Source organism: Taurulus bubalis (assembly GCF_910589615.1).
Source record: "Taurulus bubalis genome assembly, chromosome: 5".
Lineage (NCBI taxonomy): Eukaryota > Metazoa > Chordata > Actinopteri > Perciformes > Cottidae > Taurulus > Taurulus bubalis.
The window spans coordinates 19,201,486-19,228,630 of NC_136593.1; the positions used below are offsets into that span (position 1 = coordinate 19,201,486).

Here is a 27,145-nt window from a genome sequence, read left to right on the forward strand (position 1 = left end):
TCCAAACCTCCAGAATATTTGACCACTGGCAGAATGCGTCATTAGTGAATGCCCTTTTACTCCTTTGTGTTGTCAGTACCACACTGTAGAAGGACACAAATAGTTTGTTCAGCTTGCTATACATGGTGCTACAGGATAACAATAAAGAAGGAAAATCTTGCTGTACAGTACAGTATGTATTTGAATGTATGTTGTGCAATTAATATAAATGTTTACAATATTTTTTATAATACTGAAGAGGCATGATATGGGTTGACAAAACAGACTTGTAGAGAGAAATGTAGCTTGAGAAATGCCATTGGCCGGAACGTGTATGTTTGTCCTTTTCTTATTTACATCGGAAAAGCACTTAAAGGGTTCACTGTGAAGAGATGCGCCATGTACGTTGAATAATGGATGTATAGTTTACTCTGTGCCAGAGAACAACACGACAGTGTAATACTTATTGATGTGAATTTGAGCTACCTGCCTTTGTTAGCTTCTTTGATTTTTTAGCAAATATTTCCATAGACCTGAGCGCTGATAGTAATTGTGAATAAAGTGTTGTTTGACCATTAACATGAGCCGACTTTTATTCTGAAAAATTGCATGGTGGTTTGTGTTCCTGTCCAGCAGGTGTCTCCGTCTGCTTGTCCACGGGCTGACACACACACACACACACACACACACACACACACACACACACACACACACACACACACACACACACAGGGGTAGCAAGCAGGCTACGTTGCATATGATATTCAAATATGAATCCAACAATCAAAAAGTGTCAGCCGATGCGTTGCGGTACTTCTTCAAAGAGTATATATATTTTACAAATAACGATTCAGACCTGAGGAAAAAAGCAATACTTGTGTCTGACTCTGTAACAATTATAATAATAACTGGGAGAATAAATAAAAAATCAAGTTATAAATCGCTCCAACTCCAATAAACCGTTGGGACCGTTGTGCTCATCATTCTGAAGTGAGCCACTAGTGAGGTGCTGATGGTTTGGCGCTACTCTTTCCATCCAGCCAGGCGAGGGGACAGAGGGGTGGAGAGGAGGAAGGGCGGGGGCCCCGGGGGGCCCCGTCCCGACCTATGACTCACGTGCGGAGGCGGGGACTCCATTTCGGATCCGCCGCCGGAGGACCGTCCCGTGCTACTCGCTCGCCGGACCGCGCTGCGTCCTCAGAAAAGCTGCCTTCATCCCGACAACCAGCAAACAAACACCGTTTTTCCGTTTGTTTTACGGCTCGTTTACAATGTGAATAAAAAATGGCCGGGACAAGGTAGGTTTTTTTTTAAATTTTTACTCTCAACTTAATTTCAAAGCGATAGAAAAATGTAACTGGAGAAAGTTTCGACGCCTGGAGCTCGGTCGGTTGCCTTGCTATCAACCCCGCTGCCGCCGCCAGCTTCCCAACTGGTAACAGTCGTGACGTCGGTTAAGCACTTCGCGGTGTGTTTGTGTGCAGTTTTACAGTTCGCTGAATTATTGAGAAACTGTCCGTCACGTAAAGCTGTAAGCAGTTCACCTACAACTGAAAGGTAAATTACGTTTTACAAGTGGCGTGGCGGTTTTATTCAACGTTGCAACGAACTCTGAAACAGCTGAACGGTGCTGTATCTCTCGTGCACGAGCACGAGGGGAAACTGAGTGAGGAGTTTGACACTTGGAGGTAAGGTTTTGCCACCATTCAGTGGTCGTAGTGGGGTCTCGTTAGCTGCAGCTGTGGGGGAGATTGAGCCTACTTTCTTCGTTCATCACCAGTCTTTCTTTACATTTTGTCCCTCCCTCAAGTCTTTGCTGTGGCTACGAGAACAGCAACAAATGTCCCACAGCCCATTTGTTGCTCTCCTTTTTTTCTTTTCTTTTTTAACTGGTGGAAGGTAACTGGGGCTACTGGTTTTGATGTCCACATGTTGAGTTTCTTCAGCATCTGCTTTTACTGCTTAAAAAAACAACAACTTTGTTTAGCTTTCATCGGTTTCTTGAGACAGATGGTTTTCTTTAGTCCTTTGCAGCCTATTTAAAGCTACTGAGATGTATGGGATAAGCCACTTTCAAAGTTTCCTTCAACTGCTTTTCAGTGCTACGACTTTGTATAGTTCCGACTGAATGGCTTTTAAGGGCTCTTGCTGAAGTTTTGAGATGTCTTTGATGTCCTAATATTCCTCCTCCTCTTAAATACTATGCCGGGGATATTGTAGGACAATTAAGTTGCCCAGACAGATCCCATTTATATAGCCCGAAGCGGTTACTTTGGCAAGCCATGGCCAACCTGACTTCCTGGGTGCAGCAGTTTGGCCATCATCCTGCCAGCCGGTGCTCAATCTGAGGACAGTGTGCTGTTGGTTTATGCAGATGCGTTGACTTCTCTTATCTGTCCAGTGTTGCATCACAGTGGAGAGAGGGCAGGGTGGCTGGGGCGAGACAATGGTCCATTCGGCGGGGCGCCCTTCTTAAACGTGTCTTCCACTCATCTGAGCTTTTTAATTGCGAGGAGCAGGAATTACAATAAGATGCTGTCTGACTGTTTGCTCTGTTGGCTCACAAGGGAAGACGGACGACAAACCCATGCGTTGCCCTAAAAAGAAGATTAATCAAATGTGTCTTTTGACAAGGACAAGGCAGGATGTCCATCCTACAGAGGATTCGACAATGGACAAGTTTGAGAGGAAGTGATTTTGAAGCGTGTGCTCCAGTGACAGCGGCTTGTTGTGCACTGTGACATGTTAATAATACGACTGCGGATGATGTGTTTGAGACGTAAAGCTTCCAATCCTATTTTTCCAGCTCTCATCCCCTTCTTCTCTGCTTTCTGTACTACAATCCTGGTTACGCCGCTGGTTACGCCGCTGGTTACGCCCTGGTTACCCTCTTAATGCTACATACACACTTTTCATCTGACTTTGGGATTCGCCACGATGGTGCTTTAATGAGGTTGAAGTGATTTGGAAAAACATGTCAAACCATTCCTCTGCAGAGATTAAAGCCTGGTTTTACTTCCTGGCCCACGCGCTGGATTCATCCTGATGCTAAGAGTGCTGATCATCACTCAGTAGCATTACAGGGGATAATAACTTGGTCATACGCCCCAATAGGCTGTAACCATGGACGAGTAATCTGCTCCCAAAGAGTTGAACAAGTCTATGTGATTGTAGTGAGCAGTCAGTGCAAACCTAAAATGCGCTGAACACAAATCTCAAAACCACATAAAACATTATGTCATTACACACAGAAATGTAACGCTGAAACAGACGGTGACGAAAACCGAGCTAGAGAAGAGCATGTTTTTCAGTGTCGCAGTCGTCACCCACTATTGCAAACCTATAACTGTTGTTTGGAAATATTATTCTGGCCCTGCGCTGTAGATCCCCAGCGATGGCCTCTTAAATCATAATCCCCCCCCCCCCCACCCTTTGGGGCCCGTGCAGACCCAGCGTTAACACATTCTCCAGGCTGTTCTGTGCTCTTAAGCCTGGAGGGCCTGCCGTCTGCACCTTCACTTCCTCTAGAGGACAAGCCGGACGTTTCTTTCCTGTGTGGCTCCTCGGCCCGGCCACTCGGCTCTGGGATTAGACTCTGGCCTTGTTTGTCTTGTCAGCAGCAGAGGAGGATTTTGGTGCGGGGGGGGGGGGGGGTGTCCCAAATCAAAATGAAGTTACAAATGGCATAATAATGGTAAATGTTATTCTGGCAGCGCGCAGAACGCCTCTTCATTTTTTCACATGCATGACCCCGAACGGTCTGACGAGATAACGTTTAGACAATGAATGCTGGAGGTTATTAAGCACAATTACATCCTAATGGGTTCATTCATCTCTCTTGTTTGGACAAGTGACCCCATTGTTCCTCCCCCGACAGCTGGTGTTCGGGACAGAAAGGCCGGCCTGTTTGTGGTAAACACGCTGATCCCGTCCTCGGCCTCTCCTGCACATGTTCACTCTCGTCCAGAGTCTCATCTGGCCTGAAAAATCCCCCCTGTGGTCTTTAACCAGGGAGAGGGGAGGATTTAAGGAAGGACCGGGACTCCTGTTTGGTCAGGCTTACCCCTATAAAAGGGAATTTATTGACCCTGTCACTGAGGGGTGTCTCAGACAGACAGTGACTGTTCGGCAGAGCGGTGAAGGGGTCGGAAGTTCCCAGCATTTCTGCTGAAAGCTGCAGCATTTGTTGGAGAAGCGAGGGTGGCGGGACAAGACAATACTCTCCATACAGAAATCTCAGAGCGCTGCTTGTCTGCGGCGAGTTTTGTAGGCGGATTACAGCGAGGGTATGCGAAGTAACATTCAAGGCCGCCAACACTAAAGCGCTCTGCTGGAACCGGTGACGAGGTAGGCACTGTTATCTCCCATCGCATGAAGAATCGGTTCGTTGCAGTGAATTCACTTAGGCCATGTAAAATCGCTAGTTGGAAAGCAGCATGGGAAAGACTAGCTTCGCTGAAGGTGGTTGAACGACCTTGTGAGGTCCAGTCTGATCGGTGCCAATGGAGAGAGGGAAACCGTGTCTAGTTCTGGATCAGGGCAGCTGTTGAAGGAGGTCACCCCAGACCTTGCATACACAAGACCCTCCCCTCCGCGGCTCTGATTGGCTGGGTCCCCCTGTTTGGAGGCACCACAGAGAGTTCTCGTTGAATGAAGTCTGTCTGTTGATCTGACAATAGTCAGCATTGTCCCGGTCCATCACAGGCTTCAGAATAGGGTGCATTTCACAGGCTTTGTAATGCATATGACTGTGAGTCATCACAGGACATTCCTGTCAACTAGGTAACCATTTTTTCCCCATCTGTTCCCAGAGAGCCTACAGATTTATGTACAACAAGAAACTGTTGTCAACTGCAGTTTGAAGGGAAATCTTTCTGACACCTCGATCTGATCAGTGTGTTCATGTAGCTGTCTTTCACAGGCAAGCAGTAGTGTAGCTTTTTGTAGTCCTTGTCGAAGAAAGACTGTAACCTGGGACTGCAGAAAGCATAAATTAAAAAAAACATGGCATCCTTTTGTATTTTCCCCACGCTGTGGTTTTAAAATAACACCTGTGTCCAACAGTGGCACACGTTTGTATAAGCCCAACATATAGCACACAGACCAAACTGGATAATCTGGTTCTTGGGGGTTTTACTCTAGTGACTCAGACCTGCCAATCACATGGTACTCTGTCGATACTAGGAAAGACTCTATCGGGAGTGTATTTACCTATCTTCACTGAACAACGCCGACATTTCAGATGAGAATGGTTGGGTTTGAATTCACATAAATTGTCAGAAAGGCAGTGTTTGCCTCGGCGGTGTAGAAGATGCCTTTTTCTTCACCCTTGCTGTCACACCAAACGTATTGCGAATTTGATGCGAGAGTAGATTACATGCAAAGTCAATGCAGACGCAATGGGTTGTGAAAAAGCAAATTTTCCGCCGGGCGGTGTGAATGATGTGTCTGACGCGGCGCGAATTCTGGTGAAAAATATGCGTGCCGCTGAGTTCTGCTGCTGATCCGCCTAAAGTAGCGCTGGTAGTGGCCGTCATTCAGACGCTGTTGTGGGACTACGGACAATATTATGAACCCAGACACGATGCAGTTTGATGTTCCGACGTATGTGGAATTTACACACGTATAAAGCAGAACTATTGGTTATTTCCATGGCGGTAACTGTTTTTGCGGAGATAAGCCACGCCCCCTTTCAGGCGCGAGTAACATTCGCAACGCGTTTGGTGTGAACACAGCAATATTGTCGAGCGAGTAAACTGACGCCGTAAACGCGGCACGAATATTCGCAACGCTTTTGGTGTAAACGTAGCATTACTGCTGCCGCAAGAGACGGCCTCCATTGTGTCAGTGATGCAACCCTTTGCTTTTTATGTCTGGCCCGCCATGGGACGGTACAGTATCCCCTCTGCTTTTTCAGATCGGTACTGTCATAACAGAACTGTCACACCCAGTACAAAGCGCTTGTGAGCGCCTCATCCGTGCAGGCCCTTTGGCTTGTGGGCGTCTGACTGTTTGGTCTTCAAGTGCTTTACCTCTCCTCCCCTCCTTGGCAATCTGCAGCCAGTGTCGGCTCACATAAGGCCCACTCTATCATGCCTTTCGTGACTTGCCGTGAAAGACGACCCCTGAGCTTGTTTGCCAATGTCAGCACACGAGGAGTGAGGAATGGACACTGACAACTGCTGCTGAGGGGGGAGGAGGGGAAGGAGAGAGGAAAAGTATGAATTTTTTTTTTTTTTTTAGGCCAACACTACAGGTTTTTCTAATCACATCAAAATGCAAAAGAAAACTCAATGCACCCTTTTTGTGATAACTTACTTTCTTTCAACATAATCTCAGTGTTATCACTGACGCATCCAAGTCATAAATCTCAGTAGGCGTGTGGTTATCCATCCATTCAAGGTCTCATTAATCAGCCCAAGTTCTTGTCCATTGATTTTTCACGCCCCTTGGATCGTCTGAATTCTTCAGGGGCTTCAGAGAATATGGATAAACTTTGGCTTGCGGGGGGTAAGCAGTCCCACAATACACAGCAGAGTCTATAGAGTGCTCTATAAACCTATATACAGTCTGACGAGGGACAGAGAGTAAACAAGACGGGCAGTATGTAGCCCTGTGGGTCTGGTTTACAAAGCACATCACTGTTAAAGTCAGAACAAGATAAGTACGCAGCATGCTAACCCCGAGCATTAACTTTATGAGCGTCTCTGTGGGGATGAACGCCAAGCTGCCTCTCAGAAGTCTGTTGCTCTATAACAGACTCTGCAGACTTTTATGCACCTTTGCTTGTTTGTTAAATTGAATGCAAGACACCCACACATTCACACAGTGACCAAATAGTTCCTGTTTGACCGACCTCTAACCCCGGTGACACGGCAGGAACGAGAGGTGTTGAACAAAAGGGCCAAAGAATGTGTGTGCGACAGGTGCAGAGCTTTTTTTTCTCTCTCTCTTTCTCTCTCAACTGAAGCATGTGCACTCTCCCCCTGATTGTTCTGGACGTCTGGGCGGAGCCTATGAGCCTATCCTGCACAGAGACGACCCACATACACCGCGTCCCACCTCTGTTTCCAACAGAAACATTTAGTTCCAGGAAACAAACACGGAAACTATGGTTCTGATGAGGACAAAATGATGACGAGGACAAAATGAGCTTCCATCAAACCTGCTTCATGTGATCACTGTCCACAAACACTACCTGCAGTGGAAGCTGACCTATCATAAGTGTGTCGACTCTCACTCTGTCTCGAGTCGAGCACTGCCTGGTTTACGGTTACCCTCGGCCTTAGTCACAGCTGCTGGTACCACTGCCAAGCGCTCGGTAGTCGATCTCTGTCCCCGCTCTTATTTTACAATATTTAGATAAGCAGGTTGCCTAGCAGCCAGGCTGAATAGACTTTGTACATGATTTATACATAATCAAACAGAGGCCTGCTTAAGGCAGAGCGCTCCTATTATATTGAGTCGCAGGCCTCTGCTTGCCCTGAGAGAGCACATTACCACTGGTTTGTCATTGTAGCTATATTTTTTTTTTAAGTGTCGTGCGGCTAGGTGAGTTTAAATTCTTTCCTCTTCTCTGAGAAATGACTTTTTTCGAGGCCCGTATCTGAGTAGAGGATGTTTGCTGTCTCTAAATAGATAATGACAAGTCTGTAAATATACCTGCCAGCGTGGACCGGGCACTTTCTTTTTTTTTTTTTTTTTTTTTGCTGTGCCTGGTGAACAGAGTGTTTAAAGTTTCCTAATGAATGGCGGGCCCTGTGTGAGAACTCAGCCGGCCTCGGTCCACAGGGGACGGTCACAAACAGCGGCTCAGAATAGTCCGTTGTTGGTAAAGGTTAGAGGTTGCCTTACAGCAGTCTGGATTGGTAAATGGGAGCTTAGCTGGTTCACTATCAACTCACCTCGACAAGTATATGGACAAATTAATGCCGTGAAGCCCCCATTTAGCTCAGTGTCTGAAGGCGTCCTATCTGTTCATCAGAAATGGCACTGAAGCACGAAGCTGCATTTCAGCCATTGCTAGATTATCTGATGAAACACTGCGTCCATAGTTTGTTCAAGACGCCATGCTACACAAAAGGAAAAACAGTCCTTTTTTTCTTTCACCCTCTCTCTGTATTATTTATGTCTTTGACGAAATCAACAGCCACACTGCTACTTGAGATTGTTTGAAATCCAAACTTGGACAATGACACAAGGCATCTTGTTGCCCTATTTCTAGTGAATGTATTGTCCAGTCCTCTGCGTTTTCCACTGCTTGGAAAAGAGCCATTTTCACTTTGGCGTTGGCTTCAAACAATGGAGCAGATTCCATGAGCTATATTCTGTTGTTTCCCTCACTCTGGGAAACCGCTCTCAGTTAGTTATTTTTGGAGCTAACTGTAAATTGTGTGTTTTTTGTATGTCTTTGGGCCCTTTGGGAATGGGAGTAACTAACTAGATGGTTAAGAAGGGGTGTGTGTGTGTGTGTGTGTGTGTCCGTATTGGCCTCTTGCTCTCTGTGGCACGCTCTGTTTGCAGAGATCTTTTTTATTTTTTTTAGCAATTTGACAAGCTTTATTTTTAGTCGCTGTGGAATATCCATATGCATCTCCTTGACCCAAATTGGAGACAAAGACCATGTGTGCCATGGGAGAATGTTATTACACACAAGAGCAAAGAGGACATTGTATTTCATACCTAAATATCCAAATCTTTCAAAGCTGTGGGCTGTGTCTTTTTTTCACCAGGTGAATGATAAACTCTCTGTGAACAATGTAGGTTAGCTGAAAAACTAGTGCAGATTCTCAGTGAGGGACACTGTTTGAAAATGAGATTCCTTTGGGAAGAGACGATCCTGTTCATATTCAAGAAAGCCTCAAAGATACTATTTATGAAAAGAATCCCACTCCTCGACTCTCTATGCTCCTGTGTTTGCTGAAGGCAGTCAGGCTCTGCTTTAGCACCACACAAACCCCCAACAGGTCTGCGGCATGCGAGTCTGCTTCAATTAAACTGAGTTTCCCCAGAGGTAAATTAGGTTCTGTGTCCGTCAGTCAAAGGGCTGTGTGTGTGTGTGTGTGTGTGTGTGTGTGTGTGTGTGTGTGTGTGTGTGTGTGTGTGTGTAATAAGTTCATTTTAGTTCAATATTAAACATTTCTGTTGGAGTTCCGCTTTGCTGAGCTTGTGCAAACTGCATACCAAACCATTTATGAACATTTGAAGCATGTGGCGGGCTGCCTTGGTTATTTGAAGTGGCGTGCTATAGTTTCATGTCTGCCAAGGAATCACCTAAAGCCGAGTAAGCTGGAGTTAATTTCACACAGACGGCGACTTCTCACCAGAAATGTATAGCAACTGGGATGGTCTTTGTCCACTACACAATTTTGAGAGCGAATAATAGGTAGCTACGGTGGAAATAATTCTATTTTCATTTTAAATGTGGAGAAATCAAAGCGTGTCCGCCTCAGTCCTGGTCAATTCTGCGGATGACAAGCCCCTTTGTATTCAACAAACCCATGTAATGGACATCACTCCTGTTGTTTGAGTACTCCCAGAAGGGATGTTCCAGGAACGTCTGAACCTGAACACTGGTCCGTCTTCCTGCTTATCTGGTCGTGTCAACAGAGCCCAGCCGGCTCGCTCTCAGCTCTAACGGCGGTTTATTTACCCAGAGGGAACAGTCCAGCAGCGCTGCTGAACTCGTCAGCTTTGGCCTCCGCAGGCGACCCTCGAACCCTGTTGGGGTGTTCAGGATGTTAAACTCTGTGCTGGTTTCCCCACTGTCACGCACAGCCTCAGCTTTCTGTCACTGCATGTTCATCAGGGATTGGTTTATTTGGATTCCCATTGGAACACTGCAATTCCAGAGAGAGCGCTGACAAACACAGATCTGCAATAACAAGGAATGCAGCATGAAGAGATCTGTTTCTCAGAGTAGGAAGGCCTCCTTTTTGGAGGCTGGGAGCAGTCAAAGGCTGTAGGCTCTGGTATGTGTGGGGTGGTGTTGACTGTTTGGCCTCTGCTCTGAAAGCCCCATTATTCGCTAAACTTCCCTCCCATGAAGTGTTGCGAATCTCATCAGTCTGTAAGTCATCTTCTGATCGTTGGGCCTCGTTGTGGTCACTCAGACTGTGAACACTATTCTGTTTATATTCAATGCATCCCCTGCAACACAAACAAACACATTCACACATTTAGTCAGTTACTTGCACTTTTATTTTTTGAGGGGGAGAGGGATTAAAAACGCAGTATAAACCCACCCTTCACGTAGAGTCCAGTAGGGTCAGGGCTACTTGCCCGGTGTGAAAGGATTAGACCAGATGGCTTCCCAGCATAGAGCACTGGCACACATGGGAAGACGGTATGTGAAAAGCTCCTATATCTTCTCCATGCTCTTTCTGTGTTTACCTGTCTGTTAAATCAAACTATGGCGAGACAGGTGCTGGCAGCTCATACAAGAGATGTAGATTGATACTTTATGAACCGGTAGGTCAAAGTTACTCAGTTAAAAAGGAGAACAGCTGTTGATCCCAGAGAGTTCATCCTGGTGACATTGTAACCCTGGCAGACCTGACTGGCATCCTTCTCCGTTTCTATTTCTGAGCCCTGGGTTGCACACCCAGGGTTGATTTGGCAGGCACACGAGAAACAAATGTGGGGAAATGTGGTGGACATTGTGGGCAGTCTTATCCATGCTAAGCTCCGTGCCTCTTGCTGGTCATCGCAGGTAGCCGGGACAGCAGACTCCCTGTCGCAAACAACCGTGACAGGCAGAAGAAAAGCTTCTCTATCTCGAGAAAGCTGGGAAAATATCCAAACCTATGTCAGATTGTTGTGACACTAATTCCTCCCCACTGCTACTTTTCTCTCAAAGATACTAGGTTAGAGTTGTGTGGGACACTAAAGAAGAGAAATGACCTAACCTTGCCAAAACCCTCAAGTGGTATGAGAGACATGTAAGGAGCGTGGTAATTTATATTTTGAGTCCTTTCTCCAGCTCTGATCTCAACATCTACTCTTTGCTGGCTGTTTGTAGTCTTCCTGTTCCCACATGGATTTGCTGGCACAGTTAAGGCCTGCATCAAGGAACTAGATCAAAGGAAACTAATGGAGCCAACTAAAGACTAGCATGACCTGGATGACTGCAGTCCTCGCTTATTTGTCAGACACACATTTATTGACCTTGATTCTATATAGGTGGCTACAGCACATACCTGTTATATGGGGCAATATCATTCAATTGCAATGTGCCACACGCTTTGTTTAACACAGCTAGATGGTGTCCTATTATTTCTCTAAAATTCAGTTGATGGTCTAATTGCACGTAATTGGTTCTCCCTCCTATCTGCATGTGTATACTTTCCCTGCAAACTGGGTTGTTTCTCTCTATTTTGGCACATCGCCTCGCCGCTGTCAGTCTTTTCCAACTATACCTTGAATAAAGAAAGTAGCACTTAAAGGGCACTTACTTTTATAGCACTTTGTAGTTTTACTTTCTTGAAGAAATTGTACTTTCTTGATTCTTGTTGTTCTGAGTTTGTACTCATGGTTGAATGCACTTATTGTAAGTCGCTTTGGATAAAAGCGTCAACTAAATGAAATGTAATGTACTGTGCTGAGCTGGCCGTTGCCACTCTTGGTGATCGCAGTTAAGCTCGATGGTCTTTTGCGTTAGTGGCACTTGGAGCGTATGGTTCCCTTTGGGCCCTGGCTGACTCTGTGCCCAGGTGTCTCACTGAGAGCCTCCACCTGTTCCCTTAGTCAGGAAACGCACCACCACCCCTGCTGCTTGCTGTTTTGTTGCGAACCAAAGAGATGACATCATTTCTAACACACACACACACACTGATACGTGTAGGGGACATCCATATGGGCGTTGTTGGGCTTCAGTCTGTCAAACTGTGTCAGTTGTTTACTGCGCGTCGAGCTGATTAGTACCGAGGCGTGACCGTGGCTTCTATAACAACATAGTCTCCTGTTGGTGGATAATCTGTTAATGCCTTGCCTCATTTCTTCTTCTCATTCAGTGCTGATTGGGTGGAGATCCTGGAGCCACGCTCCCGCGAGCGCATGTATGTGAACTTGACCACTGGTGAGTGCGGCTGGGACCCCCCGACGGACGTTCCTGTCCGCCAGGCAGACGGAAACCAGTGGTGGGAGCTCTTTGACCCCCAGAGCGGTCGCTTCTACTACTACAACTCTACTGGGCGCCGCACGGTCTGGCATCGACCCCAGGGAGCTGATATCGTGCCCCTCTCCCAGCTCCAGGCCATGAGGCGGTGCAGTGAGGCAAAGCGTGCCGGAGGGGCCGTGGACAGGCCCCTCCATGGGACCACAGGGAGTATCAGCAGCGTAGGGAGCCAGGGGCGCTTCACACCTCTGCCCGAGCAGGACGGAGACAGCCCTGTCCCCGGAGCGCCGGAGGCTGTCGACCCCGAGCTGGACCCAGCAGTGGACAGCAGATCGCAGGGAGACGGGAGCAGCACCGAAAACAGCACTGAGGGCGTTAAAGACCAACCGAGGTAAGCCTGACCAAATCTTCAGTAGCCTCTGCAGTAAGTCTGGGGAGGAAATTGTGCTTAATCGTAAATGGATCAAATTACCAGGAGAAAAGTAAGGAAATGTGATAGTCATCGCAGCATGTGGCATAGTGAGTCGTAATGACTTTCAAATGCTTCTGCTGTGAGAACTCGCAGGATTATTTTGACTTTTGACCACACGGGCCAAACTCAAACTGATTTTTCTTTTTTTTCGTTCTCTCTTATCTGAACATTCCATATGTCCCGTGTTTCCATACTATCGCCTGTGAACCGTGCTCAGCCATTTCAGCAAATCGTTACCAAATGGGGAAAACGGTCCGTTCACAACATTTCTCCCATCCTCCCGCTAGGGCTACTGGTGCAGAGCGGCCCCTAACAGTAAGTCATTCAGAGACCCCATCATGTGCTTGACGTTGTGGCCTCGTTCAAACCACCGTCTCTTCCCTCCAAGCCAGATTCCAGACATGCCACTTCTGTTTCCCCTGGCATGGGGCCACCGAGGCCGTCTTAGTGTCCTTCTGTGTGCTCACCACCCTGCCCCGCGCTGCTCTGATGCTCATTTCATTTTCCTAAAACAAATCTAGGCCCCCGGGCCATTAAAGACTAGAGCGCCTCTTATGGGTGTACGCTTAAATGTGCATGAGAGGCATGTGAGAGAGTGTTGTCTGTGGTTAATGGCAAGTAGAACCGCTACATTCCAGCTGCGGATAAACAAGGCGAACCCTGCTGGTTTTTCAGAGGCTCTCTTGCGGTGACTGTGGCTCTCCGGTTCCTCCTGGCTCTTCTTGTACCTCACTGTGGCCCTTAGGGGGTCTCTTCTCTGACCCTCCGAGCCTTTGGGATTACGTTTAGATGGAGGGGAAACTAATTGGTCAGCCATGGCTGTTGAATGGAGTGTGTGGAGGGGTGGGGGCGAGGAGGGGGGTGTTAAAACTCCCCACCGGGTCCCACTTTGCCCCAGTGATTCAACCACTCCCAGAGCCTTTTCTATCTCCCCTTTAAAACAATGGCCAGCTGTGTTCCTCAGACGAAGGCTGAGGGGTCTTTAGCCCACAGAGGCTTGATACCCTACTTAGCCATATGGCCCTCCACATGCTCATCGGCCTCCATCTCTCGGCAGGTAATTAGAAACCGCTGCAAAATGCGCAAAGATGGTGGAATGTGACAGCTCAAAAGTGGATGAAAACAAACATGCTTTTTTGCAGCTGGTGGCCTGCCTCGTTGATAATGACAAGGATGAGGAGGTAAGAGCAAGGGAGAAAGTTATAATGAAGAGTTGGAAGGCTCACATTGGTTTGAGGTTAGCCAATTGTTCTGTGCCACCCAGAACATGGGAGTGTTGGTGGGGGGGGCGTCCATGAGAACATCCTGTTTTTTTTTTTTTATCATGCTACTGCAGGTCATAACTTTTTCTTAGTTCCATAGAGTAATGGGGTATTTCATCGTTTACAGTTCCTCAGTTCTGTTTGACACGTCGTCACATGTTCTTTTTTTCTTCCCTTTTTTTTTTTTTCTGAAATTTCAGCGGAGATGAAATGTTATTAAGTTATGACCTTTGAAATACAATGCTGTCCTCTGTGGAGATGGGACGATCCCAGTTCTTCCAACGGCAGTTTCCTTTTGTTTTGGGCTATTAATAAATCTGTTCATTACAGATAGACAAGTTTCCACACAACACACCCTTGTGTGTTATTCCAAGCACTGGTTGGTTGGTGCTGCTTCCTGTCCCTGTCTGTCTCTCCCTGTCTTTGTAAAGCTCATATCTTTTTTGTGTGCATTTGTCTATGTTCAGTAATACAGAAGCACACTTTTGGAGGCCTTGAGTGCCAAACCTGTTACTCATTGGCCAAGTCTTATCACACGTCCTGGGAATTTCTGGGTACTTTGAGCCTGTGGAGCTCATCAGGGAAGTACCGTGGTCTCCAGAGGTAAACATGTCAGTCACACGTGGCTGTGGCCACAGGAAACTGAAGAGAACTCTCTTTCCATGATGTAGGTGTTGCGGATCAACTAGCTTTTGGACATCTGTATTGAATTTCACCCACCTTTTAATGCACTTATGTGTCCGTGTGTTGTTATCATGAACCAGATAACATCTGTATGGGATTTCACCACAGACGGTGCGTGTGCCTGTACTCGCTGTGTGTGGGCTCCTCTCCACAGAGGTCTTCAGCTACAGGAGACCTGCTGAGGTTGAGTGGATGTTAAAAGTCTGCTGAGGACACGTGACGGCATGGTGTAAGACAACCCAGGGGTGACCCACAGTGGTTCACATCAGGGTCACAGCACTCTTTTGTCTTATGGGCCGGCCTGGGGCGTATAAAGGACCACTAAAAGGAACAAAGGGTTCTCACTTAAAACCAGTTGTCCCCCAGGGTCAGCTGAGAGCTTTCTCTAAGCAGTAAGTCTTGGTATGCTGAATGGAGAAGAACACCAAGTGACTTGTATGTTCCCTCTCATTTAGCCCCCGTAATGATACAGCACCCAGCTTTCAATCTAAGCTGATATTGGACACTTAAAACTCACTTTTCCTGATTGTTGACTGGCTTTGTATTTAGAAAGAGTTCAACCTAAACTCTGTCTGGATTGTTTCATGTGCTCATAGTAATATTCTTCAGCTTCTAAAGATGAGATCGCTTGACTTTTCACGAGTGTGCTATAAGTTTAGTAAAAGGAATGTTGGTCTAATTTTAGTCTGACTTTGAGGAAACTAAAGAACTAGTATAGAAACCTCTACCCAAAAGTGTCTGATGACACATCCAACAGAACTGAAAACAATTTATTTCTGTTTTGAGGAAGTTTAAAACAAAATCTAGTTTTTGAATAAAAAATGCATGTGAAAGCAAAACTATAATAATACAAACAAAACAAACTTCCGCTCATGTGCTTTGAGACTGTCTGTCTGTGAGTCATGTAGGAGATGCATCACCAGTGGGTTCATTTAGGAAACGAGGGGGTGTTATGGGGAGATAAAGTTTTTAAAGTTGTTAATGAGTCACACATTGTCTGCGTGTTTACTCCGAGAGCACAATCCTCTCGTGCTTTTCATCTCCCGCCACAAAGTCTTTACGCACACTGTGAAGACATGTTTCATCTGTGCGCTCCTGGTGTGGTAAGCTCATTTTCAGCCCTTTCCAGATGGCGTTTTAAGTCTGCCTATATTTATTTCTCCTTTCGCAAAAAAAGTTGCACTTTGAACTGGTGATCGTGTTATGTGCCTACGCGCTTTGGTCTCGTTAACAGTGGCGATGTCCTTAATTCTCTGTGCTGTTTCTCCACACGTCCCCATGTTTCCCCCCTCTTTTTCGTGAAGCCTTCAAGTTTATAGTATCCTCAAGCACTAGATCACACAGAGGCACAGTTTCACGAGCGGGGTATCAAAAACCTTTTTTGTTTTTATTTTAGCAATCATTGAAACGCTGCTTTTGCAGTTAACTACTCCGTCTGGTGCTGTGGTGAGGTAGAATATCTCCATTGTTTTCTTGAAGAACCAGTGGCACCGCATGTGAACTGGCTTTAGGCACGCTGCTGTGACTGTCTCAGCTGCTATTTTTCAGGGTGCCTCTTCCAGGGTTTCTACTCGCATCCATTTCCGACAGTGATGATGGTTATTGTTAACGACCGCATCTTTGTTTTCCTGCTCTTTTGTTGCCCTGGTCCTATATCTCTGAGACTGGAGACTAGTTGGAACAGGTTTTGTGCGTGCAGTCCAGTTTTAATCATGTCATCCGACTAGTGTGCTTTTAATGGGATATGCCCCTGACGAGAGCTTCAGATGCACTTTCAAATTCCAGAGGCGGGGTCTCTCTGGAATCCAGTTGGGTTTGGCCTCATCCTGCCCCTTGAAAAGCTCCTGGCTGTCCTCTGGCCCAGCCCAGCTCTCTTTGGGATGTCGGGCTGCGGGAGCCACAGACATGCACAACTGGTAGACATCTTGGCTCAGAGGAGGGAGGCATCAGTTCAGCTGTTGCAGGACAGCTGGCTCTCTGGAAGGGCCTTTCAGGAACTAAGGGGCTACCAGTCACCCTTCAGGCCAAATTGTCATTTCATCCTTCTGCTTGATACTCTTATGACCAATTTGTTCAAAAGGGAGAAGAGAAATTGTCTCTGCACGCTGGCGACATGGATCCAACTTTGTCCTCGGCGAATCCTCTTTGTCTTTTCAGTTTCCTTCCCCTACGCAGATCGTCGTGATCCCATTGGTTTGTTCTCTGAGGTGTTTGTGCAGCAGAAGCTTGGCCTGTGCGACCCCATTTCCTCTTCCTGTCCAGCCAGTGTTAATAATAACCCCTGTTTTTCAGACCCCTCTATTCCCAAGGGGTATATTTAAGAGCTTCCAAATCCATATCCCTCTCCGCCAAAGTGACTCAGCTGATTACTTTTCCAACTACAGTTATTCCAGGCAGGAGCGTAAGGAGAGACAGAACATCTGCTGACAGCAAGGTCCCCATAGTATATTTAGTTGGTTATTGAGACGACCCAACCACAGCAATATTCAAAACAGTGACAGAGGTATCTGGGACTGTTTGTGGATGTGAGACACCAGAGCTGCTGGGGCTAATTGAGATTTGCTGACTGTTAAGTTGATTTGCTGCCCCAGAGGCCAATCAGATTACCCTGCTGGTTTCCAAAGGGCCTCTTAACTTCATTTTATCGCACATTTCTCTGTCTTCCTAAAGCTCTCACATGCTAGCTCAAGGCTCTGAATGAAGGGGGTTTGTAAGTACATATGTGGAGCGTAGGATAGGTGTGCTGCTTGTGTCTAATGAGGTGTGCTTGAGAAGTGGTTGAAATGGAGTTTATCTCCTCGCAAACAGCGAGAGATTTGGACAAATCTGATGGGGATTTACACTCCCAGCGATAATTATCGTGTCTCTTTTAACCTCTGTGATGAATTGCTGTCCGTAATCCCCACCTTCGGCTAACATTCAACGCTTGACAGACGAGCTACTAGAAGGCAACAGACACACCCTTTCTAAACAACTTTCATCATGGCTAGAGTAAAGTCCAGGCCTGTTCGGTGTTGCGTAACAGCCTGCCTGTTTCTCTGTCGGACTCTGGAGGTTGAAGATGGCTTTTTCAGGTTCAGCCGCTTCCCTATCATCTTTCTCTCCCCCATCCCCCATTGCTGTTGTTTAGAGGCGTCTCCGTGACGATGGCACAGCCATGCATTGTGTGAGGCTCCCCACACATCCACAGAGGCCCCTGAATGAGCCCTGAGGAATGCCAGCCTTCCCGCTCATTCCCTTGCTGCACTCTCCCACGACTAATCCACACACCCCTTCTCATTTACACATGCTTACACCCTCCTCTCTTGTCTCCTTAGCTCTGTTGTCCTTCACACCCCAACCCCTCCAATCGTCTCCCCGCTCTCGGCCTGTTGCAGTTTCTCACCATTATATTTGTCTTCGTCCCCCTACAGGTTCGGGGTTTGTAATCATACTTTATTTGGTTGACCTGTGGTTTACTGATATGCAGGTGGTGTTCTCGCTGTGTAGAGGGATTAGAGGCTGTTGATAAGAGATCGAACACGCTGCCGAGCTTTACCGTTGGAGTTGGCTCCCGGCCCCCTTTTCGCGATCGCGTTGAGCACCGCACCAAACTCCCTGCTGGCAGCCAACATAATGTGCCGGTGCTGGAGGGGGTGAACATGCTAGACCTTTGCTGATCCTCGGTGGGACAATGGTAGGCAAACAACAGAGACAAAGCCAAACAAAATCCCTCTCTACCAACCGTGAGCTGGACTTCCTCACAGGCCGATGAATGTGTTCTGTTTCAGTCCCTGAAGAATAGGTTGTTTAATGTTTCTACTGCATTTATCACAAGATATAATTTAGTGTTTTGTACGGACAGGAAGGAATAGTAAAGACGCTTCTAGTGTTGTGTGTTTTGGGATTTAAAGATGGATCTATCTACCAAGGATATAGAAATTCCCATGTATGATGTTAAACTTTTTGTAAAGCTTTATATAAGCTCCCTATAATTAAGATTTAGCTCACACTTCCGCCCTGCGAGCAGTGTGAGAGCATTACATGCGGCATTTCCTGTTTGTGTTCCACACGGGGAAGCCCTCACTACGACCCTCCAGAGGACCTCCTCCGACAGGAAGTAGTGGTCACTACTGTCTCAGGGTCGGTCCTCATAAAGTGAGTCACCCACCCACAAAGAACATAGAAGACAGATTTGTGTTTTTTTTACAGTCCGCCATTACACGTTCAGAGACCCCATGTTATGTGTGAACGAGGTTTGATTTGTTTGTGGATAATGGAAGGGGAATTTGATTATTGTGGTTTAATGTGTGAGGTCCGCTGTGTTCTTTTGGCCGTCCAATCATAAGAAAGGCCTTGATGTTTCATGTGCGAGCTGTTCCTGCCATAGCAAACCGGCGCTAAACGGTCAGCTGCTGAGGTGAGAAGGATTTTGGAGCATTTGTATCGCCTCCTCCCGCTCGACAGGACCGGGGTGAGAAAACATACACTGCTTCAAAGAGAACAAACAGCGGCTTCTCATGTTTACAGCTGTCACCTATCAACCCCCTTCGCCGCCCCGCGTAACCACACACACTCGCACTTGCTCGTAACTACTAAACAGTGGTGGTTTGGGGTGAATCCCGTCTGTCAGAAGCTGCTTGTCTTCACCACGTGTCTGTCTGTGGTTATTTAGACAGTAAACTTTCTTGATTGTCTCGGGTGAGGGTGGGGGCCCTGGAGCGTTCCCAACGGCATTGCTTGTGGCAGGCCGTCCTGGCGCTGTGCCAGGTGGCTGACGTCCAGCTGTTTATAGGCCCTACTGGGATGGCGAATCTGTGGGACCGTTCAAAGATGGGAGCCTGTTTACATTCAAACCGCTGAGGTGGTGTGACCTCACTCTATAGGGAAGAGGGAGGGAGGGAGGCTGTAGCTAGGAGGACTAGAGGAAGTTTACCGTTGGCTTGAGGACCTCGGGGGAATTGTTTTAGCATTGTTCCAGGGAGATGTGGGAAGGAGAGGGGGGGTCACTCTGCCTCTTTCCTCCTCCCTCTGCGTCCTCTTTCTGCCGTTACAGCCCAACTCTCCGCTTAGGCGTAGTGCTCTTCTTGGAAAAAGCCTTTAAACACTGGCTCTACTCTGACCTGTGTTTATGTTTGGATTCACAAAGGACAGAAGCTGATCCGCTTTGATCAAATTAATTACCCCACTGAATGTTAAGACGCGGTCGGAGGGAGGGAAGGTAAGTCTCCTTTTGCATTACCTTCAAACGTCTTGAGACTACCTGTCTGACCTTTTGATTAGGAGAGGAAGTCTGCTGAGCCCACTTTAGACGCACTGTTTGGTTTTAAAAGGGCAAGTTTTTGATCAGTCGAGGAATGAAAAGTCCTGATTGCAGGGGAAGATTGAGGGGACAGCCGAGTGCAGGGTACCAGACCCGAGCAGCGTGACCAGATTGATGGCAGATTATTTTACGTTGCTGGGATTAGCAGCGGGCCATTGGGTTTGAAGTTAGCCTGGCCGCTCACCCAAAAGAGAAGAATTAACCTTTGCACCCGATTGCAGATATTCTCAGCTGTGAACTACTGCAATCCGGACTCCTCCCAGATCAACCTCTTTTCATGTGGCCTGCTAGTTTACTGTCCACATGTTGATGGCAGACTTTCGTGCCGGCTCTTATGATGGAAAAACCATTAGCTACTTCACAGACGTACAGCTACCAGCAATCATTTCATCACCCTGTGTGTATTCTCCAGTCCCAGTCCCACATGTTGGAAGTGTGGCTGAGTTTCAGTGAGATGTGCTGTGTTCAGTTGCTCAGCATTTTTAGGCACAACACACACTGGAGTTATTGTCTCAAGGGTTTGACAAGGCGATTATGACTGCCAGACTAAAAATGGAGTTAAGTCTTTGGAGGTCAGTGAAATGTTTGGAGAGGAATTTATGGATTGCTGCTGATTTTCTCAGCCCTGTGGGCTTTAGATTTTTTCAAAAGGATGAACTATAGCAAAGGACTTTCTGACTGTACATGATTGGATATGATAGTAGTCCTTTTATGGCACTGTCTGTTGACTTTTGGTTGTTTGTTTTGACTTTAATATATTATTTGTTTGCTCTGATGCCAAATGCCATTCTGCTTGTGTTTTTTCTCTCTTTTAGGGATGCCTCTCAAAGATGGCAGCCTGCACCTGGTTCTAAGGCAGCGATGTTGGTGAAGGTGAACAGCATGAGCCGTAGCCAGCCCATTCCAGCCTCGCCGCAGCCACAGCAACACCTCCAGCCCAGTGCGCACAGCAAAACCAACACCTTCACCCTGCACCCACCCAGCAATAAGCCCCAGGGGGGACACTTAAACTCTACCCAGGGATATAAAACTGCCCCTTTTGGCAAAATGGCTGCTGACACACGTCAGGCCCATCACCTGAGAAAAGTCAGCAATGGCAGCTTCTGTTTGGTGACATCAGACAGTAGCCATCCCAGTCCACTCCTTCACAGGTCACAGACCAGCACACCGTGCCCCGCCTCTCCCCAGTATGGCTGCACTACCCCAATATATGACGAGCCCGTGTCAGAGTGTCCCATATATGATGAACCCCCGACAGACATGGAGGTAGAGGGGGCGCACATGTACAATGGACATCCTCTGTCTCGCCTGACACCTACCCATAGCCTCCAAAAACCCAGACACCTCCAAAACCCTGGTTCTTCTCATTCAGGGTCCAGACACAGGAGGAATCCCTCTGCCTCGGACTACAGCCCAGCTGGTCTGGAGTGCATCAAGCACATGATCAACGTGGACCCTAAACAGGGGCTGCTACCCGGCTCTCCTGTACCCACACGTAGCCCTTCCCCTACCTCCAGGCAGGATCCTATCGTGACCCAGCCCCAGCCTCAGCCACATCCTCAGCCCCAGGCCCACTCTTTGCCCCAAGCTCGAGGCCAGTTGAGGGACAGAGAGCCGGGGACCCCGGGCCCAAGTACACTGGACAAGAAGCAGAGCTGGCGGGTCCTTGAGGCCACTGTCCAGCGCGCCATGGAGGCACGACACAGCAGGCAAAGCAGCCAGGCCTCGCAGGACTTCCCCTCCTCTACCCCCCAGGCCACAGCAAACTATCAAGACTCTGGGTACTCCACCGGCCCCTCTCCAAGTCTGAGAAGAAAGAGCAGGAGGAGGGTGGGAGCCGGCGGTGGTGCAGGAGGCCGGCCGGGGTCGGTAGGAAGCAGCGGGGAGCTGTGCGCCCTCAACGAGAGGCTCATGGCCGAGATGAGGGAGGTGGTGAGTCGCTCCAACACCATGAGGGAGGTGAGAGCTGGGCTGGACCCGGAAATAGGGGAGAGGGCGGTCGTACCCCGGACGCGCTCCCCTGCCGACTCACTCCGGTGGTACGGAGGAGGGGGGTCAGCAAGCAGGTGCGCATCACGAGAGGAACTCACCGGGGCTCCCCGGTCACTGAGTAGGCCAGGAAACCATGGCAACCCTGCGCTGACGCCTCTAGAGATACCAGGGAGGCAGAAAAGGACGTATGAAAAGGTGGACTCCTTGGAGATGAGTGTGAATAGTCAGGCTAGCCTGTCCTCGCCAGAGACCCCAGGGCCGCCCTCCCAGGTAACCCTCACTGTGTGTGTGTGTGTGTGTGTGTGTGTGTGTGTGTGTGTGTGTGTGTGTGTGTGTGTGTGTGTGTGTGTGTGTGTGTGTGTGTGTGTGTGTGTGTGTGTGTGTGTGTGTGTGTGTTGTTAAGTATGTGACAACAACAGTGAAAACATCATAGCTAATCCAATATTATGGTACTTTCAACTGTGACTGAGTTATTGTGTGGTCTGTTTACCTCAGCAGGTTTGCTTGGGTTCTGCTTTGTTTGGTCTGGAAGTGCTCCGATTACTGATGTCTCTCAAGATTAGAGAAGAATTCAATCTCAATGTGTCATTCCTGAATAAAGCATCTGAGTATTATGGGAATATTTAGCTGCTGCTTTTGTATTGTGTCTGGTCCTCAGAGTTGGGAAGGGGAAGAATTTGTCAGAATGTGTGACTAATTATAAATATCCCTTTTGTCTACGGGGCAGATCTGACAACACAACAGAGTTGGTTATATTTTGACCTTGCCGTGCACTAAAACACAAAGAGGGACACACAGAGGCGGTGGCTTATCTTGACGTCAAGGGTCCTCACAAAAAGGGGCACATGACCAAAGATGGAAGAACGATTATATAAGTAGCAATAAGAGCTGTTACTTCTCCAAATCCCCTCTTTGGCGAATCACACCCTATACCTCCATATTACTGTTGTTTTTAGAAGCGGACCCACTTCACCTCTGCAACTATATAAATTAGTGTTTGGTTCCACAGGCAGCTGTGGAACCAAACACAGGAAGGATAATCTGTCTCTTTAAAGAGAACACTGAGCATTTTGTGAGTGATGCCTTCTACGTTCCAATCTTGATTTCCTGAATGCCCTCAGTACTGTGGGCAGGCTGGGCACTGCTGACTATAATGGCCACAGTCCCAGCGTTACCTGTCATCCTCTTACCACCGTCCATCTGCCTTGCACTGCAGGTACTGTGTACTCGCATGCCAGCTCTGTGCTTGGACATCTGAGGCCCATGCCAGGCCAGAGAGATTCAGGACATGGCTTCCCTCAGTCAGGAAGGAGGGCCACTGTGGCCCATATGGCCCAGGCTTGGCAGGGAGATGAGGATAAGGAAGAGGAAGAGGAGGTAGCAGGCTCGTACCAAGGCGTATTGGTACCACTGTAGCTTAAGCATGTTAGACAACAGCCAAGGAGTACTGAGCGGGCCCCCTAAGTCTGTACTGGAATGTTCTTCAGACCTGCTGTTATAACACACACACACTCACAGATTATGACAAGCTATGTATGAGCAGCTCTATATTTCCATATTTGAACATTCTGTTCTTGCTAAAAGACCTTTTGAACTGGCTCATTCAAAGGATGCACTGAAACTATCCACTTCCCAAAAAAACCATGAATAATTCATGTTTTTAAAGTTGTGAGCATTTTCCGCTGTTTCGCTGTCTCAGTTCATAGTAGAACTAAATGACCGTCCTGTGCTTGTGCATCTGGAAGCTATCTGTTAAACAGTGTAATTTACCAAAAACAGAAGTTTACCTTCCCATTCCATGGTTAAATGTGCTTTGTTGCATTAGATTTTCTGGAGTTGACCTCTATCACCCAACTTTATAAAAAAAAAAAATCAAGTTTGTACGACTGTAAAGACTCTCTGTCAAAGCCGAACCTCACATCTGCTTCATTTCATCTAGAAACCAAAATGTAAAGTCCAGCTTGTCTGGCACTCATGATATTACATCAGGGTCTCATCGAAAAGATATGTCAAAGAGTTCCATGTCCCATTTGGAAATTTGATTCTGGCTCTGGTTTGGTGTTGTTCCTGGCTGTTTACGGAGCAAATCTGGGTTACTGGCTTTCTCTATTAAGGGAGTTTGAGGTGCTCCTTACAGACATAAACTCCACCACGAGGGGTCACAGGGAGGTGGAGAGCATAGCTTTGGTTTTTCAGGGTAGGGTGAGCCTGGTGTGGGAAGGGGGTAAAGCCTGTGACGCCACCATCTGGTCACCTGCTCCTGAGGCCAGGGTTGATGAGGATTTGGGGAGATTTATTTTCCGGTTCTGGCATCAGGAAATGAATGTGCCATTCCTGCAACAATTCCCCCTCGAGCCCCGATACTGCAGAGCAGAGCTCAGTAGGTGGAAGGCAGCGCGGCTCCTAGTGTGACACAGTGAAGACTCTGCAGCTACACACACACACACACACACATACAGTTTGTACCTCTGTTGCACTCTTGCCCTCCTGTCTCCTCTTCTTCTGGCCCTCTCTCCTGCTCCTCCTCTTCTCCATCTCATGTCCAACTCTTGTCTCCCTGCAGGAGGGCACCCTTGAACTGCAGGCTCAGTTGGAGAGCAGGAAGAAAGGCATGGTGGATGGGCGGACCGCTTCCCTGGGACCTCACCGGCCGGCCAACCACGACAACAGAGAGGGAGGTGATGGGACAGGAGGAAGAGCGAGGGGATCCTCCTACCAGCTCTCCTACGCCACCCTGCGGCAGCCCCCACCTTCCGACATGGGCATGGAGGACTGGGCCAGCAAGCACCTCAACATGCACACACAAGGCCTGTTCCGGCGCCGCGTCTCCATCGCCAACATGCTGTCGTGGAACCGCGGGTCCATCAAAAAGCCCATGCTCGTCACCAGTAACCGCGCCGTCCGGAAAGAGGCCTGTGAGATGTTCAAGCTGGTGCAGGCCTACATGGGAGACAGGCCCTCGCGCCTGGACCGCCGGCACTGCGCCCTCCTCATCGTCACAAAGTGCTGGGACATGCCGGGGCTGCGGGACGAGCTGTACGTGCAGCTGGTGAGGCAGACCACGGGCAACGCCACCCCCAGGAGTTTGGCGGCCGGCTGGGAGCTGATGGCGGTCAGCCTGGCGTTCTTCGCCCCCTCTCCCAAGTTCCGCTGCTACTTGGAGGGCTACATCCAGAGACACACGGAGCCAGCCAGCGACAAGAAATGTGAGTCTCAGACTGAGCAACAGGGTGGGTCAACTTTCTTTCTTCTGCACCTCCCCGTGTTGTCTGATAGTCAGCATTGTTAATGCAGGCCAGAGAGATTATCTTTTAAGTCGCATTCGCATTTTATTCCCCCCTTTCCATTTTGCCTCGGAATTATAATTTGATTTAGTCATTAGGATCATGAGAGAAAGTACAGCATTGTTTGTGAAGAGCCCAATAATCGGCCTTGTGTTGGCTTAACTATCTATCGTCTGCTATCTTCTGTCTCACAGTGACTCAGTTCATATTGGAGCAGCAGGAACTAAAGCTGAAGAAGAATTCAAAGTCCAGAAAGAAGAGGAAACAGAGCACAGATGAGGACGAAGGTAAATCGTTTACTCGGCCTACAGTACCAAATGTCACTTTAAGAACATAGGTTTTTTACAAGCGTATCTGTTTCACAGAGCGCAAAGTAGGTGGGGGAAGAACTCCCAAATATGTTTTTATACTTTCTTCAAAAGCCGTCTGGAGTCGAAGCCGTGCACAAGTCTAACGTATCGCTCCCTGTAGAGTGACCACTCTTGAGTGGGATGGAAAATTCAACGCTGTGCAGTTTGTCAGATGAGTACATGCTGATGTACTTGCAGACTCGATGAATGGGTTTAACAGAAAGTTGAGCTGAAAAAGTAATATGTAGGATGAGAATTTCAGAAGGTTCTTCTGGCACACAATGGACCACACTGTGAGTCACATTAGTGGCCTCTCGCTTGCCACTCGCATGTCACACAGCCGTTTAAAAGGATACCTACTCATCGGCCCGTGCCCTCATTAGAGCAGCCCACACTGCCCGCTCTGGTGGTGATGTCACCACAGAGGAATCCGATCATCTCGCAGCAGACACCACAGCAGTGGCCTCACACATTGTACTTCAGTGACTCAGAATCCAACTGACTAAGAGGTCAAAAGGCAGAGCCTGCGGAACGTTTCTGACTAACTCTCGAGGTTTTTTTTTGAGAAAGGGGTCTTGATGAAAGCCGGCAAGAAAAGAAAAAAAATTCTTGCGTGCAAAAACTGCATAATTGGAGCTGCTGTTTGCTTGATGGATTGAGGAGCTGGGACACGTACATTGTGTCTGACCAGAGTAATGCGCAGCTGTGAGCAGTTGGATGGGTCACGTGTGCAATCTCTTTTCAGGACAGACCAGGTCTTGGCTTGGAAAAGGACTTCTTTGGGCACGGGGCCCAGGAAAGCGCTGGTTACAGCCAGCTCTTGGTTTAGTGTAGACTTGTTTCATAAACAATTCCCCGAGATGAGCCTGAAGTTGTCTCGTCGACATCCTTTAATGGCTCTGTGTTTTTGTTGTCGAGCACATGTGTAGACGGGTGTCATGCTGTTCTCGGCCTGGTACAGTACACTCAAGCTCCTAATGAGCCCCTATTTCTCCTGGGCTTTGGTTGTCTGGTTGTTGTGGTTGTTGTTGTTTTCATGCCATCAAACCTGATGTAAATATAGACCACTGGTAGTGTTGAAACCCTTTCTCCCTTCAGCAAAACGACTCTGCACTCTTGATTTTCTGCGAGTGGGCGTACAGCCTCTCGTGTTGGGAGCCTTCGGGGGGAAAAATAGCCCATCTTTGCCCAGATCAAGATCTAATTAGACATAATTATCCTCGAACTCGGTCAGATTAGCCGCAGCCGTGAGCGGGAGTCACCCGTTTGCTATAAATCTTAGGCTGTAGGGAAACATGACATTGGAAAGTGTTTGCTACACTTTTGAAGAAGGAAAAAAAAATCTCATCTGAGTTTTTTTCCAACTGGCCCTGGTTCAGGTAGCTGATACAGCGGAGAGTTTGGGAACGGAAACCCGAGTTACCACGGCAATGAAAGATTTGAATGTGTGCACACAATGACCCAACATTCAGGTTTTTTTCTGTTGGTGTACAGTATCTCTTAACTGTTAAAGGAGAGATCAGGTCTCATGAAGGACGTCCCAACTCCGAGAACAACGTTGTTCCTCTTCCGAAATAGATCTGGACCCTACAGCGGCTACAAAGGGCAGGTAGCAGACAGGGGGCCTCTGTGTTTCTCATTGTCTTTGGAGCGCTTCATGTCTGTGTAGGCTGATGAATCACCTGAGCGTTGGCTGTGCAGACCG

At 47.9% G+C, this 27,145-nt stretch overlaps 1 protein-coding gene across 1 annotated transcript in view; it reads left to right on the forward strand.

Moving 5' to 3' along the window:
• The first annotated feature begins 1,142 nt into the window (after window positions 1–1,142).
• Window positions 1,143–27,145, forward strand: part of arhgap46a (Rho GTPase activating protein 46a) — a 29,795-nt gene continuing 3,792 nt past the window's right edge. The window contains exons 1-5 of the mRNA XM_079218991.1: window positions 1,143–1,277; window positions 11,991–12,485; window positions 20,630–22,076; window positions 24,370–25,036; window positions 25,285–25,377. Coding sequence (XP_079075117.1) covers window positions 1,264–1,277; window positions 11,991–12,485; window positions 20,630–22,076; window positions 24,370–25,036; window positions 25,285–25,377 — 2,716 coding nt within the window. The 5' untranslated portion in view covers window positions 1,143–1,263. The remainder of the gene's footprint in view (window positions 1,278–11,990; window positions 12,486–20,629; window positions 22,077–24,369; window positions 25,037–25,284; window positions 25,378–27,145) is intronic.